At 45.6% G+C, this 19967-nt stretch overlaps 1 protein-coding gene across 1 annotated transcript in view; it reads left to right on the top strand.

The window, feature by feature from the left end:
• CUBN (cubilin) overlaps positions 1-19967 on the top strand; it is a 298563-nt gene that overhangs the window by 52290 nt on the left and 226306 nt on the right. The window contains exons 18-20 of the mRNA XM_068238249.1: positions 1766-1919; positions 5855-6033; positions 7576-7741. Of these exons, the coding sequence (XP_068094350.1) occupies positions 1766-1919; positions 5855-6033; positions 7576-7741 (499 nt within the window). The remainder of the gene's footprint in view (positions 1-1765; positions 1920-5854; positions 6034-7575; positions 7742-19967) is intronic.

Below are 19967 nucleotides of genomic sequence, written 5' to 3'. Positions count from 1 at the left end.
TAAACTGATATATTACTAACTATAAAATGTTAATATGAAAGAAACTATGAACCAGGATAGAAGGACCAGTGTGGTTTGAATTCTAAAACAACATATTTTTCTTATAAAAATCTTTATGGTATGCGTGACTAGGGGGTGTGACGGGGCATGATAAGGGGTGTGGCAGGGGCGTGGCTTAAGTCTCAATCTTTCTCATCTCAAAAACTTGGGAGGTATGCAGTGTTTGTGCTTTGTAAAATGATTTTTTTATGTGTGGAGCACCGGCCTGCTTCCCTATCTCCTTGGTGTGCAGTATGTGGAGTGAGACTTCTGTCAATCCGTATCAAACTTTGCCATGCATTTCACCCCTGCTTATATGGTTAGTGGGTTTTATTGCTGTCTGTGCCACTGCACAGCTATGCTGCATATTTGTACCTGCCTTTGTCATGCAATGCATCAGTTGCCATGGTAGTGTCTCATCTGGTGAAGCAGGAGTGTGCATGTAGCCAGAACTGTGGTTTTATTGCTGTCTGTGTATGTTGCATGCTTGGTGAGAATCTATAGCTAAAAGTATTAGAGGCAGAGGATCAGCAGCACAGCCAGGCAAACTGGTATTGTAGAAAATGAAATAAATATGCCAGCTTCCATATCACCCTTGATTCAGGTTATTTTTAAGGAGAGTCTGAAGCCTTATAAAAATCATCTTTTTATTAGACATTTATCTTTAGCAATATCAGCAGTGCTAAAACGCCGCATTCCAGCAACAGAACAATGTCATTAAACCAACCCCAAATACCGGGGCAAAATTCCACAAATTTCCAAGTGGTGGATTTTGCTGCCCGGGAAGGCAGAGCTTAGCGCTGTATCTCTGCCTCCATTAGTGGCAATCCCCACTGATCGCCACCTCTCCCCGCCCCTCTCAGTGAAGGAAAATTGAGAGGGGCGGGGAGAGGCGGCGATCAGCGGGGATTGATGCAAGTACAGGTAGAGCTACCGCGCTAAGCTCCGCCTCTTACAGGAAGCGCTCCCCACATTTTGCCCCGGGGATTTGGGGGATTTAATTACCGGTACCTCGTTCTGCCGCGGGAATGCAGTGTTTTAGCTTGGCTGATATTGCTAAAAATAAATGTCTAATAAAAAGATGATTTTTATAAGGCTTCAGACTCTCTCTTTAAAGAGACACTGAAGCAGAAAAAAAATATGATATAATGAATTGGTTGTGTAGTACGGATAATTACTAGACCATTGGTAGCAAAGAAAATATTCTCATATTTTTATTTTCAGTTATATAGTGTTTTTTTATAACATTGCATCATTCTGTAATATTTGCAGTTTTCACACTACTCAGCATTCTAAATGATTTTACAGAGCAGCCCAAGTGAACTAATGACCTGTCCTGTGTAGAAGAAAAAACAATACAATGACTGATAGTTGAGATAACAAGCCTCAAAAGACAGAACTCTCTGCGACTTTGTGGAGCTCAATGGCTTTTTTTCATAGATAACAACTGAAGTTTCTTAACTCTTCCTGTACTGGAAACAATATTAGACTTCTGTCTCTGTTCCTAATGTTTTATTTCTTAGCTGTACTACACATACTGTATAAATCATTATTTCATATATATATATATATTTTTTTTTTTTTTGCTTCAGTGTCTCTTTAAGTTTCCTAGTTTTCCTTCTCTTTCTTGTAAATGTGAAAAAATACACTATATGAGGCATAAAATATTAGTATGTATCCCTACACACCTATGTACATTTACTGGTGTTACATTTTTATGTTGTAGATAAGAGATGGTGGTACAGAGGAGGCACCCTTGATTGGACAATACTGTAACAACACACTTCCTCCTCATATACTTTCCAGCACTAACATGTTATGGATAAAATACAAGTCAGATGCTTCAGCCACAGCAAAGTTCCGAGCTTTCTATCAAGTTGGTAAGTCAGTAACAAGGTCAGTCCACCCCAGGGCAGTTTTTAGGCTAAATTGCACCAAGGGCGAGGGTGTAGAAATTTCGCCCCCTTCCCCGCACCCCAGTGGACTCGCGAACCCTTACTCTTTAGGGATAGTCACACAGCCACACGTCACAAGTAGATCTGCCTACTTACTAGTGACCAGCCGCTCATCCAGGAGGGAGCAGGGACCAGGAAAAAACACAGGCAAAGAGAGCCCACAAAGTCGACTCCTCCATGGGTGCCGCGCACTGACAGCCTGCAGTACCGCTACAGGACATCAGTCGTCATCACGTGGTGGTAACGTGATGATGACTTGGCGTCTGACGCAGGCAGCCTGGGAGGAGTCAAGGAAGGTGATCACACTGATGATCTTTCTTCTTCCATTTGGCTGCACCGCATATCACCAGCTCCCTAGCGGTTATGTCCTTCTGCCTGCGTCCCGCTTCTTCTACTTGCCGGTCGCCCTGCCCTGCACTGCCCAAGAAACGTCCCTGGCCCACCCAGTAACTGATAAGTCATTTGCAGGTGGAAGGTGATTTGGGGATAACGCTCATATCTATCCTATTAGGAAGGTTAGTGTGAGAGTACGGTTAGTTAGAGTAAGAAACAGGTGGCTAGAACAAAAATCAGACAGCGGGAGGTAGTGCTGACTGGCTTAGCAATGCCCTGCATCCAGTGGTGTAACTACAAATTATGCCCCCCTCTCCCCCCCAGCAAAACATTGATAGGACCCCCCCCCCCCTTCATGTTCATACCACTTGCCTCTTCCTGGTGGCCCAGCCTGGGGGCCCATCTCACAAGGGCCATAAAACAAGTGTGGCCATCAGGATCTTCACACCCATAACAAGTGTAGCCACAAGTACACCTGATCTGAAGAATGGACCCTTTTATTGGAGGTAGTGATGTAGTAGTTGGGGCCCCATCTAGCTCTGGCCCCCCTGCAGGGGCTGCTCCTCTGTAGTCACGCCCCTGGCTGCATCTCTTACTGTCCAGCACTGACAATTATTTTTGTATTAAAGTAAAAGAAAAACAGAAGTGCACCGCTGGTGCAATAAATTATTTACTTGGATAAGACACGCTTAAAAGTTACACTCACGGTGTGTTGAAGTACATATGCGCCTGTAGGCCTGCCGGCAAAACCTCTCCTGTCCCCCGTGCTTGGCCAGAGCAGCGGGGTGCGATGTTGTTTGCGTGGGAGTCCGGAGCGGTGGGCAGTGCCAGGTTGCGGGGATGTCGCCTGCCTTCACTACGTTTCGGCATTGACCAGGCCTTCATCAGGTGACCTGATGAAGGCGTGGTCAACACCGAAACGTAGTGAAGTCAGACGGCATCCCTGTGACCTGGCTCCGCCCACCGCTCCCGACTCCCACTCCCTCTCTGTCAGATTGGCTGGCACCACCCAGCATTTGGAGCACCACCCATTTATCCAGTTCCATCCATCGGTCGGAGACAGCGCAGAGTTTGTTCTTTTGTTTTTTATTTTTATATTAAACTCAGGGCCGGTTCTCTCATGAAGCAAGGTGAAACATATGCATCAGGTGCAGAGATCACAGGGACAGCATGTTTGACTACATGCTGTTAGTGTAAACACAGTACAGAGTAGGAGGAGAAGTGAGAGGAGAGCGAGGTGAAGAGATCATTATTGGGGAAAAGCAGCTTGTTGTGCTGACTGTGGAGTCTGACAGTGAGTGAGGAGGAATGGAGTGGCTGCAGATGAGCAGTGTGTTTTTCACAGACTCACAGCCAGCCAGTGTGCTATTTTGTTGAGCTGCTGCATGTCATGTGAGAACATTAAAGGGAACCTAAACTGAGAAGGGTATGGATTTCTCCTATTAAAATAATACCAGTTTCCTGACTCTCCTGCTGATCCTGTGTCTCTAATACTTTCAACCACAGCCCCTCAACAAGCATGCAGATCAGGTGCTCTGACTGAAGTCAGACTAGATGAGCTGCATGCTTGTTTCAGGTGTGAGATCCAGATATTACTGCAGCAAATTGATCAGCAGGAGAGTCAGGCAACTGGTATTGTTTAAAAGGAAACACCCATATCCCTCTCAGTTTAGGTTCCCTTTAAATAAGTATTTAAATGAGTAATTTGTTGAGTGCTGTGTGATCATTTCAAATGGGTGGGAGGAGGGGGGGAGGACATATCCTCACAAGTTTACCTCAGGCAGCAAACAGGCCTAATGATGTTGATCCAGGGATTTTATCTGATTGCCATCTGGAGTCGGGAAGGAATTTTTCCCTTTTGGGGCTAATTGGACCATGCCTTGTAAGGGTTTTTTCGCCTTCCTCTGGATCAACAGGGATATGTGAGGGAGCAGGCTGGAGTTGTACTTTGTACTGGTTGAACTCGATGGACGTATGTCTTTTTTCAACCAAAATAACTATGTAACTAACGGTATGTAACAGTCTAGAACCAGCCCTGATTAAACTGCAGTTATTTTAAAATGAACCTAAATTGAAGAAAAAGAAAAAAGTCTAACTTACCCAGGGCTTCTACCAGCCCCCTGCAGCTGCGCTGTGCCTGCACTATCACAAAGCAATCCTCCGATCGCCCACAGCGACTCTCTGTCATTGGGATGCGCAGACCTGGTCCACGCGCCGCCTTATCGCGCTCCCACAGACGGGGGCGCTCTGCACGTGTGCAGTACGGAAAAGCTCTACTGCGCATGGGCAGAACATTCTTGGCAGCGGGAGCGTGATTGAGGACACACACGGCCGAGGACACGCATGTGCAGTGGCCTGTCGACTTGACCAGTCGGCTGGCCGGAAGAGGGTCACTGTGGGGGACTGGAGGATCATTTTCGTGACAGTGCGGGCACAGGGCGGCTGCAGGGGACTGGTAGAAGTAGTAGTAGAATATCCATAATTTTAGCTTGAGCCTGAATTATTCAGAGAATATAATCGTTAGCTTATCAGAAGGGGAATAGATTAGGATCAGGCTTGCTCAAATCCGAATTGGGTAGACATCTGGATAGTTCTATCCGGATATCTCCCAGTAAAGCTGTGCGGGGGGGTCAATCTTACCTGTACGACGTCTTCTTCGGTCCGTCCCTCGGCGCCTCCCACGATGCGTTCCATGTGCCAGTCACGTGACTACAAACACTTCCTCCTTCAACCCGGAAGGAGGAAGTGTTTGTAGTTACGTGACCGCCGATTGGAGCGCATCGTGGGAGGCGCCGAGGGACGGACCGAAGAAGACGTCGTACAGGTAAGATTGACCCCCCCGCACAGCTTTACTGGGAGATATCCGGATAGAACTATCCAGATGTCTCCCGAATTCGGATTTGAGCAAGCCTGATTAGGAAATAGATAGGAAAATAACTAGATCAGGGTGTGCCATCTTACGGCTTCACCCGCACCCAAATTTCCTTGTGTTTTTTTTTTTTTACACATACATTAGAGAAGATTGCAGAAGAGATACCTGCAGAACTTTTCAGACAACAATTCAGACAAATACATGCAACAGACATTCAAACTGTGTCTATATTGGAAGTTGTAGAGGTTCAACTCTATGGACTGGAGAAGCACTGAAAGGACCACTATTGCAAAAAAAGTAGGCAGTTAAAATCTGACAGAACCGACACGTTTTGGTCCAGTCCATCTCCTTATGGGGGATTCTCAGGGTTTTCTTTGTTTTCAACAGCATTTCCCGAACAGCAGTTGCAAAGTCTAACTGACAAAATGGTAAACAAGTGATTAGGGAGGCTGGCTGGCATCTTACTATTTTGGCAGTTAATCTGCTGTTCAGGAAATGCTGTTGAAAACATAGAAAACCCTGAGAATCCCCCATGACGAGATGGACTGGCCCAAAACCTGTCAGTTCTGTTAGATTTTAACTCCCTACTTTTTTCGCGATAGTGGTCCTTGAAATATAACCACCTGTGTACTGACCCTGTTCTGTTTCTCTGCAGAGTGTGGGGGTGCGCTGTCTGGGAATGGAGTGATCCGTACCCCACATTACCCCAATCCTTACTACCGAGAGCGGACCTGTGAGTGGATCATCACGCAGTCAGAAGGCGAAGTCGTTCAGTTAACCTTCGAAACGCTAAACCTCCTGAATGCTTCCCTGTGCGGCACTAACTACGTGGAGGTGAGCTGCCACGAGGAACTCACTTCAATTCTTCATGGTTACCCTCTGTTTTGTGTATTGGCCTTTGTACAGCGCCACGGAACGGGATGGTGCAGTATAATGAATTGATTCCGGACCGCGGTAATTGAAATCTACATCTTATTCCTGCCAGGGCGTAGATTTCAATTACCGCACACACCCGGACCGCCTTTCTCGCAGCACCTGCCGATCTCTCCCTCGCTGCAGGCCCCTTGCTCTGTCGTCGGCTAGTCGCTATGAAAGCAGAGCTCTGTGAGCCAGTCAGGAGTCATTGGCTGCTGACCCCGTGATCCATGTGAGCTAATCCCATTGGCTCACATTGATGACAGGGTAAGGAGCCAATGAAATCGGCTCCTGGCTGACTCAGAGAGCTCTGTCGTCATAGCGATGGCAGAGCGAGGGGTGAGCGGCGAGTGCGGCGATTCCTTGGTAATCCCCATTTTTTGGGACCAACAGTCTCTAGTCCTTAAAGAGGAACCGCCGTGAAAATCTTAAAAATGTAAAACCTATACAAATAAGAAGTACATTTCTCCCAGAGTAAAATGAGCCATAAATTACTTTTCTCCTATGCTCCTGTAACTTACAATAAGAAGTAGAAATCTGACATTACCGACAGATTTTGGACTAGCCCATCTTCTCATAGGGGGGTTCTCAGGGGTTTCCTTATTTTTAAAATCACTTAGTGAATGGCAGTTGCTCCGTCCAACTGCCAAAATAGTGTACAGCGAGCAGGGAGGCTGGCCAGCATTATTGTATAAATCTTTTTCAGGGAATGTTGTAATAAAGAATAAAGGCCATGCTGAGAATCCCCTATGGAGAGATGGACTAGCCCAAAACCTGTCGGTAATGACAGATTTGTACTACCTGCTGTAAGTGACAGCAACATAGGAGAGAAGTAATTTATGGCTCATTTTACTCTGGAAGAAATGTACTTGTTATTTGTATGTGTTTTAAATTTTAAGATTTTTGTGACAGTTCCTCTTTAAGGGGACAGAGACTGTTGGTACGCAAGTGGCTAAAGAGGCACTGTAGTGACATACTGTGTATAGAGTGGGGTATACGGTAGTACTGTATTAGCTGGGCCTATATTTACCATTGAGTCTCAAGCAACCAGAAACCACACTAATCCGGCATCCGCCGATCCCTGCCGGTGCTGGATAACCAAGACTCTACTGTATATAGATATAGGAAGTGTTTTTAATCCTGAAACCAGAAAAATACAGTAAAAGTGGGTATCCTGAATAATTTACTGCATTCTATTATACTGTATGTCCCTTCAGTTCTTCTTTAAGGTGAAATACGAGAATGGCGAGATAACTCATGGAATAGGTTTTGTAAACCAACCCTTTATCTCTTGGTTGGATACGATTATGGTAATCTGTTTTATTGATCTATTAGGTCTGGCCCTAAAAATGGTAAACAATGTGATGATGTAATGCTGACTCACTAAAAATAATTATTTTGTGTGTTTGACAGCAAAGTTGTATTTTATGGAGTTGTTCCTTAAACATGTTTGTCCTACAGGTCAGAGATGGGCCATCCTCAGACTCTCCTGTGCTCCACAAGTTCTGCGGTCCAGATGTCCCTCTACTTGTTTATTCCACCCAGCGGAGTCTGTATGTCAAATTTGTCACTGATGCTTCCCCCACCAATCATGGATTTTTGGCCAAATACAAATCTACAGCTGAAGGTAAACGTGCTACTTTATTTGCCTTTTTCTCCAGTATTGCCTATGCCATTTCCATATTTCCAGGTCATGGTATTTCCAATCTACCATAAGTTTCAGGAGCTTTTATTGACAATTACACTAAGTTTAGGCAAAAGAGTCAATATTTGCAGTGTTGGCTCTTCTTTTTCAAGACCTCTGCAATTCCCCCCGGTATCAGGGCCGGTTCAAGTAACAATTGGGCCCTAGGGCAAGATTAGCCTGGGGGCCCCCCAACAGATACCCCCACCCAAAAAGTGTCATTAGAGGCCCTTTGTTGCAGCCAACTTTCCCTCCTGGACCCCTGAGCTGGCTGCTGACCCTCCCCCAATCACCTCCCAACTTAACAGACTCTGCAGAATCCCTGGGGAGCAACAGTTAAGATGGGGAGGGACACCTTGGGGGCCCCTTCAGGCTCTGGGGTCCTGGGGCAATTGCCCATTTTTTCCTATGATAGCTCCGGCCCTGCCCAGCATGCTGTCAATCAAATCCTGACTGATTGGCAACCAATTCTTTCATAATCAGTGCTTGGAGTTTGTAAAAATGTGTGTTTTTTTTGTCTACCCACCTCTTGAGCATTGACCACAAGATCTCAAATGGATTAAGCTCTTGGGAGTTTCCTGGCCATAGACAACACAATGTCAATGTTTTGTTCCTCAAGCCACTTACAGTGGGTTGCAAAAGTATTCGGCCCCCTTGAAGTCTTCCACATTTTGTCACATTACTGCCACAAACATGAATCAATTTTATTGGAATTCCACGTGAAAGACCAACACAAAGTGGTGTACACGTGAGAAGTGGAACGAAAATCATACATCATTCCAAACATTTTTTACAAATTTTTTACAAATAACTGCAAAGTGGGGTGTGCATAATTATTCGGCCCCCTGAGTCAATATTTTGTAGAACCACCTTTTGCTGCAAATACAGCTGCCAGTCTTTTAGGATATGTCTCTACCAGCCTTGCACATCTAGAGACTGAAATCCTTGCCCATTCTTCTTTGCAAAACAGCTCCAGCTCAGTCAGATTAGATGGACAGCGTTTGTGAACAGCAATTTTTTAGATCTTGCCACAGATTCTCGATTGGATTTAGATCTGGACTTTGACTGGGCCATTCTAACACATAGATATGTTTTGTTTTAAACCATTCCATTGTTGCCCTGGCTTTATGTTTAGGGTCATTGTCCTGCTGGAAGGTGAACCTCCGCCCCAGTCTCAAGTCTTTTGCAGTCTCCAAGAGGTTTTCTTCCACGATTGCCCTATATTTGGCTCCATCCATCTTCTCATCAACTCTGACCAGCTTCCCTGTCCCTGCTGAAGAGATGCACCCCCCAAGCATGATGCTGGAAAACTTCAAGGGGGCCAAATACTTTTGCAACCCACTGTAGTTATCACTTTGGCTGCATGGCACGGTGCTCCATCATGCTGGAGAAGGCATTGTTCTTCACCCAACTGTTCTTGGATGGTTGAAAGAAATTGCTTTTGGAGGATGTTTGTTACCATTCCTTATTCATGGCTGTGCTCTTCAAAATTGCGATTTAGCCAATTCTCCGGATGAGAAGCAGCCCCGCAAATAAATAGTCTCAGGATGCTTGACTGTTGGAGTGAGACAGGACTGATGGTAGCACTCACATTTTCTTCTCCACACAATCATTTTTCCAGATGCCACATACTTCAGGAAGGGGCTAAGAGAAAATGACTTTACCCTAGTCCTCAGCAGTTCAATCCCTATATTTTTTGCAGAATATCAACCTTTTGATGATATTTTTCTTGGAGAGAAAGTTGTCCTTTGCTGTCCTTCTTGACACCAGACCGTCCTCCAAAAGGCTTCTCCTCACTGTGGGTGCAGATGCACTCGCACCTGCCTGCTGCCATTCCTGAGCAAGCTCTGCACTGGTGGAATCCCGACCCAATTTGATAATCAATGCCGTTTGAGGGTCCTATCTGAATTTTGCTATGAGACCTCTTAATATCTAGATTTAGTTAACCAGTGTGGAGATCTAGGAACTGGGTGGCACAATGTGACCAGTTCATTCTCTAACAATGTTTGGCTATAGAAGAGTTGCAGAAAGTAGCAGTAGTAGTATGTATTGACCAATAATGAGTGTGTTTCCAGGGGGGTAAGGTCAGGTGGAGCAAGTGTAGGAGTCATAGCTGGTGATCTTTGGAGACCGTGGCTCGTTATTCAGTACATCTCCTTGATGTTTCCAGTTAATTATTCTGTTTATACTCCTGTTACTGTGATTTTTTTGCCAATGCAAACCTGTATGCCAGATTGTCTCCTGTGGTTGTCCTGTGAAAACAATCTTTTGTGATTCAGCCCCAGTCAGGCTCCCCTGGCTTCAGTCCCAGAACTTCCAATAAATTTTGTTTTTTTTTTCTGGTTGCTATGAAAGCATCTAATAAGTGATTTAAAGCAGCATCCCTGGTTGCCCAGACACAGGCCCTGATTCACTGAAACTATCTCCTGAGTCCTCTCTCAGGGCATGTTTTCTCGTCTTATCTACAGTGTACCTTTTTACCAACTAGCTAGTCAAAAATTACTAGAGAAAAGGTGAGAAAAGAGGTGTGAAAGCATCTTATGTGACAATAGTCAGGAGAAAAGTTTATTGAATTGCAGTCATGGTACCTAAAGAGATCTCCAGTGATCCTGCTGGTTTTCCAGTGGAGATATCGATTCATAACTATAAGAGCCCTTTTCCACTAGGGGCTTATCCAGCAGTGGGAATATTGCAGGAGCACCGTGATTATTAGCAGGGGCGTTGCTAGCCCCAAAGATCAGTGGCACCTGCCCCGATGTATTCTGGGTTGCCCCGGATGTCCCCCAGGCAGAGTCGGGCAGCATATGGCAGAACTCACCACCGGCCGCTTAGTCTCCAGAGTCTGCAGACGTCTTCTCCTCCGGACCTCTTAGGTTCCAAGCAACGCCCCTGATTATTAGCAGCACTGCTTGCTTTGCAATGTTTACTGCTGATCCTCTGCTTCTAATACTTTTAGCCACAGACCCTGAGCAAGCATGCAGATGCTCTGACTGAAGTCTGACTGTATTAGCTGCATTATGTCTCCCAGATACTCCTTATCGTGCCTGAGGAAGCGGGTACATTATGCAAAACATGTCACAATTGGAGTTTGTAATTGTTTCATTAAAGTCGATTTAGAAAAAAACACAATGGGCTCTGTTCTCAAAACTTCTCATAAATGTCTTATTTTTCACCTGATAAAAATAACCTTTCAGCACATTTATAAGCAAAATAATCACTCAGTGTAAGTTTTTCCTGGTTAACTTAATTTCAATATTACTTGCGTGGAAGCACAACATGACTCATTTAGATGAGTGAAGAAGAATCAAATAGCATCTCGCCTGCAGTGTGTGAGCCACTCGCCCAGTGACTTTCGCTCAACCACACTGTAGTTGATCGCCCAGTAAAGTCGATCGCTCAATCGATGGAAAATTAAGTAATGTATGGGCATTTTTACACCTTAGGAGTGGTAAAAAATCTGCACGAAAGTTGTTGACGGTGTTGAGTTGAAGCTATGATCCTTTGGATGTACCATGAGCTGGATAATTGAGAACCTTGTTTATGTTACATTTACGTGATTTTCAAAATCGGCGGCGCTAAAAAAAATCAGAACACACCCTAAGTGTAAACGAGCTCTGAGTCCTTTTAAGCAAACAAAGGTTTAAAAAGCATATTGTTACGATTGTGGAACTTTCTCCGTGATCAGCGCACTGACACGGCGGAAATCCTCCACAAGCATATATTTGCAGGCACCCAGCAAAAGGTGCTACGCACCTGTAGAGGGAAATTCCTGTCGGCAGATGGCGCTGGGGAGTGCAGAGGTGTTATGATCATGTCTGCAGCGTTTACTGCTGGCTGCAGTGGTATTGTAACCCAAGCAGTTCTGATGTCATTACATGCATTTTCTTGCATAGTTTGGTTTGCACTTAAACTAGTTGCTGATTCCATCTGCAGTCACTCTGAAATTAATGACAGTTTAACATGCTCTTGTGTAAACAAACATTGTCTGCTGCAGTGGAGGGGCAGTCCCTTTCCTGCAGGCTGCATATCATTGTCTGCCTTTTCCTGCTATCAGCCTGTGATTAATTACCATTCACTTGTGTGGGAATCTGCAGGTCTGCTCCCATTGGATGACCTCAGTATAAAGAACTGCTTCCTGCAATGTCTCATGGGCTACCATAGTCTCAGATTCTATCTGTTACTCTGCTCGTGCCCCACCTCGTTCCTGGTCCGTGTGGACTGCGCTGACTCCTGCGAAGGGGTCAGCGAGTCCTCCTAGTTCTGCTCTTGTTCTAGAAGTTGTTACTTGCTTGTCTTGTGTCATATATTGGTTCATCGCCAATATATACGCATACTTGCGCATTTTGTTATTTTCCTTGTATTCGTGTTACGTTGATACATCAGTGTCGCTGATATATACGTACACGAACTGTTTATATCCTGTGTTCCGTTAGTCAGCGTTCCAGCACGCTGAGCTAGTTATCCTGTTCCTGGTCCTGTTTGTGGATTGCGTTCATCTCTGCGAAGAGATAGCGAATCCTTCTGAGTCCTGTTCCCTGTATTACTCCAGTCTTAGTCAGAGTTCCTGCTTATGTCATATATCGGTTCATTGCCGATATATACATATGTTAGTCAGACGTTACGAATAGTTTCATTGATAGCTGTAATTGTAATACGCTAGGAAAACATACTTATTGTGTATTTATCTGTGTTACGTTCATCTATCTTGATCCTGCTATTTCCTGTCTCTCCTGTCCTGTCTTTGTGAGGCACGCCATCGCCGCAACGCATTGGCTGCCTCATTCCAGTCTGTCTGGTTTTGGACGCTTGCTGTCGCTAAGTAATCGCTAGCTAGCAAGCGTTCATTCTGTCTACCTGTCCTGATCTCCTCAGTCCTGGTTTATGCGCTCAGCGCTACTTTGCGCTGAGACGTTATTACGAAAGTGTTTGTGGCTGTTCGGATCTGCACCGACTCTGTGCACCACAATCTCCTATTGGAGTCAGTCCTCTCCTCCACTAAACTGGGGATATCCTGATCCCTTGTGCTGGTGTGTGTACCTCCTTCACGTCAGCTTATGTGTTGTATGCTGACTGTGGAGATTACACCTCCAAGCTTAACATTATGGTAGCCCCATTACCAATCCCCATTGTGGGGGGGGTTCCCAGCAAAAATGACACTGTTTGTTATGGTTCCTGTTCCTTTAAGAAATTTGAGAAGCTCAATTCTGAAACAGAAAATGAGTTTTTTTCTGAATGTACCAGGTTCCTGGCCAATCCCGAGCTCCAGGCTACTCCTGTTTCAACGTGGGCCCCCCAGCTAGTTTATGTTTTATTTAAGGGAAGATTGTTTCAGTGGGCCTACGATGTCTTGGATCATACCAATTTAAAAGAAAGACCACTGGAATTTCTAGCGTTTGTGATCCATAACTGGCTGCGCAAAACCGATTTGCCTAGCCCTTTTGATAAGCTCCTGGCAGCTTGTCAATCAGCTGCTCCTTCTACTGCCTACAAAAATAATCAGCAAGCAGATAATTGTTCTGATAACTTTTCTTCTGCTAAGGCAGCAGGGTCTAAAGCCAAACGTAAACGCTCCAAAAGAAAAGCGTTACAATCAGCGGAGTCGTTGCCCTTGGCGACTGCGCATCAGATCTGTAATGAGACTCCGCCAGTAGCAGATAATGAAATTCAGTCACCATTCAGGGGAGTCAAATGGACCTATGAAACTACTAATGAACTTTCATTGCTAGCCAGTGAAAATAAAAGTTCTTGTTTAAATGAATTATCTGAATATGATTATGAAGATATATTACAGAGTATTGAACAGATCAATTTATTCGTGCAGCAAGGGAAATTTGCATACACTACAGTTCAACACTTGCTACAGGTATTGGAGATCCTTAGGAATAAGAAATCGGCCAATCACCTGCTAAATAACCCAATGTATGTTTCTGCCACTAACACATTTGCAAACTATGATCAGCCGGAATGCTCAGCTGTTAAATATGCATGGGATCCTCCATTTGAGAAAGGAGAGATGGAAGCCCTGGTCTATGAATGGAAGAAAGATGCAAGTTCATTTTGTCAGTTTTACAGTGCAAAAAGTGAATTAGTATTGAATGCATGCATTAAGTCTGCCTATAACCTAATAAAAACTGGTGTGTGTGGGTATGACTTTGTGGCTCCATTGATCGATGTGTGGAGAATGATTCTGGACGATTTTTATGCGATTCAATCAGTTGATACCAGGGAAGACACACTGTCAAGTGGAGATTGTTCCACTTCCTCAGTTCCTGAGGACTCGCCTGCTTCAGCACCTTTGGCTGATTCAGCGAGTGATTCAGAGCTCCTTTTGTGTGAAATTGAAGTTCCTGTAATTCCACCCTGTACCATGGATAACTCAGTGTTACTTCCCAGTAAGACAGAAATTACTAATACTTCCTTAATCTTGCCCTGCACAAATTTCTCAGCAGAGGACCCAGAGGTCCTGCTGACTTCTGAGTCCAGCCTAGCCAGTACTCATGAGTCTTTGTTCAGTGAAACAGACACCAGAAAAATCTTGCCTGTCTCTGCAAACACTTCTGCAGAAATTACCTGTGTTAATAAAGTTCAACTCCTGTCTGATCCAGCAGATGCCAATAGATGCACTACATCAGTTTCTGAGTCCCAGCAATCCTGTCCAGAAATCTCAGAACCCCAGCATCTGAATTTTCCAATTTCACAATTGAATGGTGATTTAGATGCGCAAACATTGTGTTTTGATCTTCCTGTTTCTACACCTCACTCTAGTTTCATGAATAACTCAGAGCGTCTGCTATGTGAGTCCGAAATCGCAGAATTATTACCGTGTTCAGAAAATGTTCCAGTGAACTTGCCCTGTACCATGAATTGTGCAGTAGATCTCTCCAATGAAACTCAGGTCACAGAATCATTATGCTGTCCAGCAGGTGCTTCCATGGTTTTGCCCTGCAGTGTGGACTGTTCGGTGATCCTGTCCAGTGAAGCTGTGGTCACAGAGTCTTTTGCTTCACCCAGTACTTTGGATACTTCAAACCCTCTAGCAGAACAGTCTGAGGCACTGCTTACCTCAGTTGGTGTTGCAGTAATATTCACTTGTCTAGCAGCTGTTTTGGAATTACAGTCTGCTCTAATAAAACTTGATGAATTTCTGCCCAGCGAAGCAGAAGCCATTGAAATATTGTCCTCGTCAGCAAGTGTGTTAGATACCTTGCCCTGTACACAGTCTGATTTAACCAATGTTGTTGAGTCCCTCTCCAGTGTTGTAACAGCCGAGGAACTCCAGCCCTGTCCTCTGAATGTTTCAAAAGTCTTGCCCTGTAACATGGATAATTCTGACTCGCTGGAAAAAATAATAGAAATCTCAGAATTTCAGTCCGGGTTAATGAGTGTTTCTGAAACCCAGCCCTGTATCCTGGAAAATTCTGGTTCTCTGGCCGGTGTGGCAGAAGTTCCTGAGTCCCCTTCCTGTCCAGTGAGTTACTCAGTTTTGCCTAGTTCAGTGGGGATTGCTGCACTATTGACTTGTTTTGCAGCCCTTCATGAGCTCCAATCCAGTGTATTTGATGAGTCTCTGTCTAGTCCAGAAGAAGTTATGGGAACCCTGTCTAGTTCGGTGCATACATCAGAAGATTTGTCCTGTCTTGTAAATGCCCCTGAACATGATTTGTTAATAACTTTGCTGGAATCAGAGACATCTAAGTCTGATCCTGCATTTTTTAGTGAGAATCCAGTAACTGTGAAGTCTAGTCATGATGATTTTTTTTTGCCCAGTCCTGGTTTCGGTCCTACCTTGACTGACTTTGAGGTTTGCAGTTCCTTGACATGCCCAGAAGTCTCTCTTGTGCCGGTGTGCCCAGATGTGCTTCGTATGCCAGAGTGCCCAAGTGTGTCTGTGTTGGCGTGCTCACACGCTTCCCTAGTGGAGACATGTTCTGATGTTGCCGGTTGGCCTGCATGCCCGGAGATGGTTCTGGTCCCTAAAAACCCTGATCTTGATGTTTGTCCTTGTGACCCTGACTCTAGAGTTGCCCTGGGTTCCATAGGGGTTCTTGATGGTTCTCCATGTGAGCCTAAGGGGCGTTCTGACCTGTGGGGATCTCTTTGGAGCTTCCAAGTGTTCTGGGAGATCTCTGAGGAAACTTGTCCTGGTACCTTGGACTGGTTCAACGGTGGGTTTTGTGTTGGTGGGGACAGTTCCGGTGGGCATTGCAAAGGCTTTGGCGTTTTTGGACAGTTCCGGGAAGGCGGTGGGTATCGCTCAGAGAGTTTCTGGGGGCTTTTCTCTGGAAGTCGTGGTTCTGATGGGTATCACACTGAGGCTTGTGGTGCTGACGGGCATGGTTCTGTAGGTTCTGGTTCTGATGGGTCCAGTCTTGTGGGGACTGATTCTGGAATTTGGTCTTGCCGGGTTGTCCCGGTCATCATGAATTATCAGTCAGATTGTTTTGTTGGGAATTTCAGTTTCGAAAAGCGTCTGGTATCCGCTTTTAAGGGGGGGGGGGGGTAATGTTATGATCATGTCTGCAGCGTTTACTGCTGGCTGCAGTGGTATTGTAACCCAAGCAGTTCTGATGTCATTACATGCATTTTCTTGCATAGTTTGGTTTGCACTTAAACTAGTTGCTGATTCCATCTGCAGTCACTCTGAAATTAATGACAGTTTAACATGCTCTTGTGTAAACAAACATTGTCTGCTGCAGTGGAGGGGCAGTCCCTTTCCTGCAGGCTGCATATCATTGTCTGCCTTTTCCTGCTATCAGCCTGTGATTAATTACCATTCACTTGTGTGGGAATCTGCAGGTCTGCTCCCATTGGATGACCTCAGTATAAAGAACTGCTTCCTGCAATGTCTCATGGGCTACCATAGTCTCAGATTCTATCTGTTACTCTGCTCGTGCCCCACCTCGTTCCTGGTCCGTGTGGACTGCGCTGACTCCTGCGAAGGGGTCAGCGAGTCCTCCTAGTTCTGCTCTTGTTCTAGAAGTTGTTACTTGCTTGTCTTGTGTCATATATTGGTTCATCGCCAATATATACGCATACTTGCGCATTTTGTTATTTTCCTTGTATTCGTGTTACGTTGATACATCAGTGTCGCTGATATATACGTACACGAACTGTTTATATCCTGTGTTCCGTTAGTCAGCGTTCCAGCACGCTGAGCTAGTTATCCTGTTCCTGGTCCTGTTTGTGGATTGCGTTCATCTCTGCGAAGAGATAGCGAATCCTTCTGAGTCCTGTTCCCTGTATTACTCCAGTCTTAGTCAGAGTTCCTGCTTATGTCATATATCGGTTCATTGCCGATATATACATATGTTAGTCAGACGTTACGAATAGTTTCATTGATAGCTGTAATTGTAATACGCTAGGAAAACATACTTATTGTGTATTTATCTGTGTTACGTTCATCTATCTTGATCCTGCTATTTCCTGTCTCTCCTGTCCTGTCTTTGTGAGGCACGCCATCGCCGCAACGCATTGGCTGCCTCATTCCAGTCTGTCTGGTTTTGGACGCTTGCTGTCGCTAAGTAATCGCTAGCTAGCAAGCGTTCATTCTGTCTACCTGTCCTGATCTCCTCAGTCCTGGTTTATGCGCTCAGCGCTACTTTGCGCTGAGACGTTATTACGAAAGTGTTTGTGGCTGTTCGGATCTGCACCGACTCTGTGCACCACAATCTCCTATTGGAGTCAGTCCTCTCCTCCACTAAACTGGGGATATCCTGATCCCTTGTGCTGGTGTGTGTACCTCCTTCACGTCAGCTTATGTGTTGTATGCTGACTGTGGAGATTACACCTCCAAGCTTAACAAGAGGAACCAATCCTCTGTACCTCCACAAGTGCCAGACAGGAATTGTACGAAGCGCAGAACGCAATCGCAAGAGAGGCGATTGCGAATGAGATTGAGCAAAGGGACAGGTTGTATGTGTGTGCGCCAATCCAGTCGCCACCCCGCGACCGCGCACACATACAACAGCAGATACGAAATAGGAACGCGATCGCGAGAGGTGCGATCGCCAGACGTGACACAAGGCAGATCAGAATAGAATACGAGGGTAGCAAAGGCACAGCAAATAATACAATAAGGAGATACGGAAAATAACAAACGCTAGCTAACCGCGAACACCGCACTCATTCGCAACAGTGCACGCGGTTATGCGCGATCTCAACGTGATAAGCACAATAGAGACAAGCACGCCTAACTAACCATTAACAGACAAACATGAAACAGAGGACGCGAGCGCTTGCTTAACGGTTACCTCACCGAGCCTCCAGCAAGCGTAGCAGACAAGACAGACACACGAAAACAGGGACAAACGAGAGATAGGATCCACAGCACTAGCGAAAAGTGGCTAGCGTGATCCAGGTACAGAGTAGCAGAACAGAAGGATCCCCAGTGCTAGCGAAAAGTGGCTAGCGCGATCCCAGAAGACAGAACAGAAGGATCCCCAGCGCTAGCAAAAAGTGGCTAGCGCGATCCCAGGAGACAGAACAGAAGGATCCACAGCGCTAGCGAAAAGTAGCTAGCGCGATCCCAGGAGACAGAACAGAAGAGATAGCTGGTAGCAACCGCTGCACCAGCTATACTCCAAGAACAGAGATCAGAACCATTTCCTGTCCACCACCGCTGGGACAGGACAATGGCAACAGGCAAGACAAGACAGAACAGGCAATACAGATAATACAACCTGACTGGGCTAGAAGGGGAGCCTAAAGCAACCCCCAGGAATTAACTATACTAGATAGCAATGGCTGACACTCCAGCAGTGTCCATCAGGAACAGACCATGGAAAGGAAATGACCAGCAAAGCCTTCTGGGAAACATAAAGCTCTTATAGTGCCAGTCATCAAAGAAGGCAGGTAGGGGATTTGCATAACGAATGTATGCAAATTCCCCAGCAAGAGAACAGACCAGAAACTTGCAATGGAAAGACAGGTCTCTGTTCCAGAGACCTGCAGCCCACAGACTAGAGGAATGGACAAACAGCTGTCTGCCTGTGCAGCCAGCTGAGCGGATCATCACAGTACCCCCCCCCCTCTAGGGATGGATTCCAGACATCCCTCAAAACTGGTATCATCACAAAACTCTAACTGAAGACTCATGAAGGTCGGGACAGCCCGACAAGGCCCAATTCCAGAGTCAGTCCATCCGAAACCGACCTCATCGGAAGCAGAAGCCACCGAAACATGCCCATCAGCACTGCAAGTCTCAGCGTAACACCCATCAGGACTGTGGACACCAGAGAAGAAGCCATCGACACCCTCCAGACAATACCCACCACCTTCCAAGGAGCGTCCAAGAATACCAAACCTGCCGCAATACCTGTTCGAAGTGTCCCTTACAACACCAAAGCCATTGCTGATCGTATTCAGGGCACCAAGCAAAACCTTTCCCGGAATCTCCCAGAACGCCTTTAAGCTCCGCAGAGATCCCAAGAAGCCAGAACGCTCACCAGGCTCACATGGAGAACCACCAAGAACCTCTATGGAACCTATGATCATTCCAGACTCAAAATTGCAAGACACCCATCAAGATCAGGACTTTCAGGGACCACTTCTGGGCATGCAAGCAGGCAGGCTATATCAGAACATGTCTCCACTGAGGAAGCATCTGAGTACGCTGGTAACCGAGGCACACTTGGGCTTTCTGGGTCACAGAGCACATCGGGGTACACTAGTACAGGAGAAACCTCAGGACATGTCGGGGAACTGCCAGCCTCAGAGTCTGACACGACAAGACCAAAACCAGTACCGGGCAGAAAATCATCACGAGTAAAGGTCACAGGTACTGGTCTTTCAAAAGAAGACTCGGACTCAAATTCAGAATTTTCTGTAACTGTAATATCATCATTGACTACACATGAATGAAGCTCCACAAGAGCTGCAAAAGTAGTCAGCAAGGCAGCAATGCCTACTGAAGTGGGCAACACCTCAGAAGGACCTGGGGGGCAGGAGATATCTCCTACAAGTTCTTCACCCTTTGGGAGGAACTCAGAGACCTTCAGATCATTAAACAAGACCTCAGAAAAATCATTTTTCAAGTTTTCTAAGAAGGATTCTGTACTATCCATGTTACAGGGCAAAACTGGAACTTTATTTTGAGAACAGGGCAGATGTCCCAGGGAAGGTTCCACCATAAACTGATACTGAATTTCATCATCATGAGTGGAACGTACAG

This window comes from Hyperolius riggenbachi, chromosome 5, assembly GCF_040937935.1.
Source record: "Hyperolius riggenbachi isolate aHypRig1 chromosome 5, aHypRig1.pri, whole genome shotgun sequence".
In the NCBI taxonomy this organism is placed as follows: domain Eukaryota; kingdom Metazoa; phylum Chordata; class Amphibia; order Anura; family Hyperoliidae; genus Hyperolius; species Hyperolius riggenbachi.
Note: the sequence above shows the minus strand (reverse complement) of the source record. Positions and strands in the feature narration are given on the sequence as shown.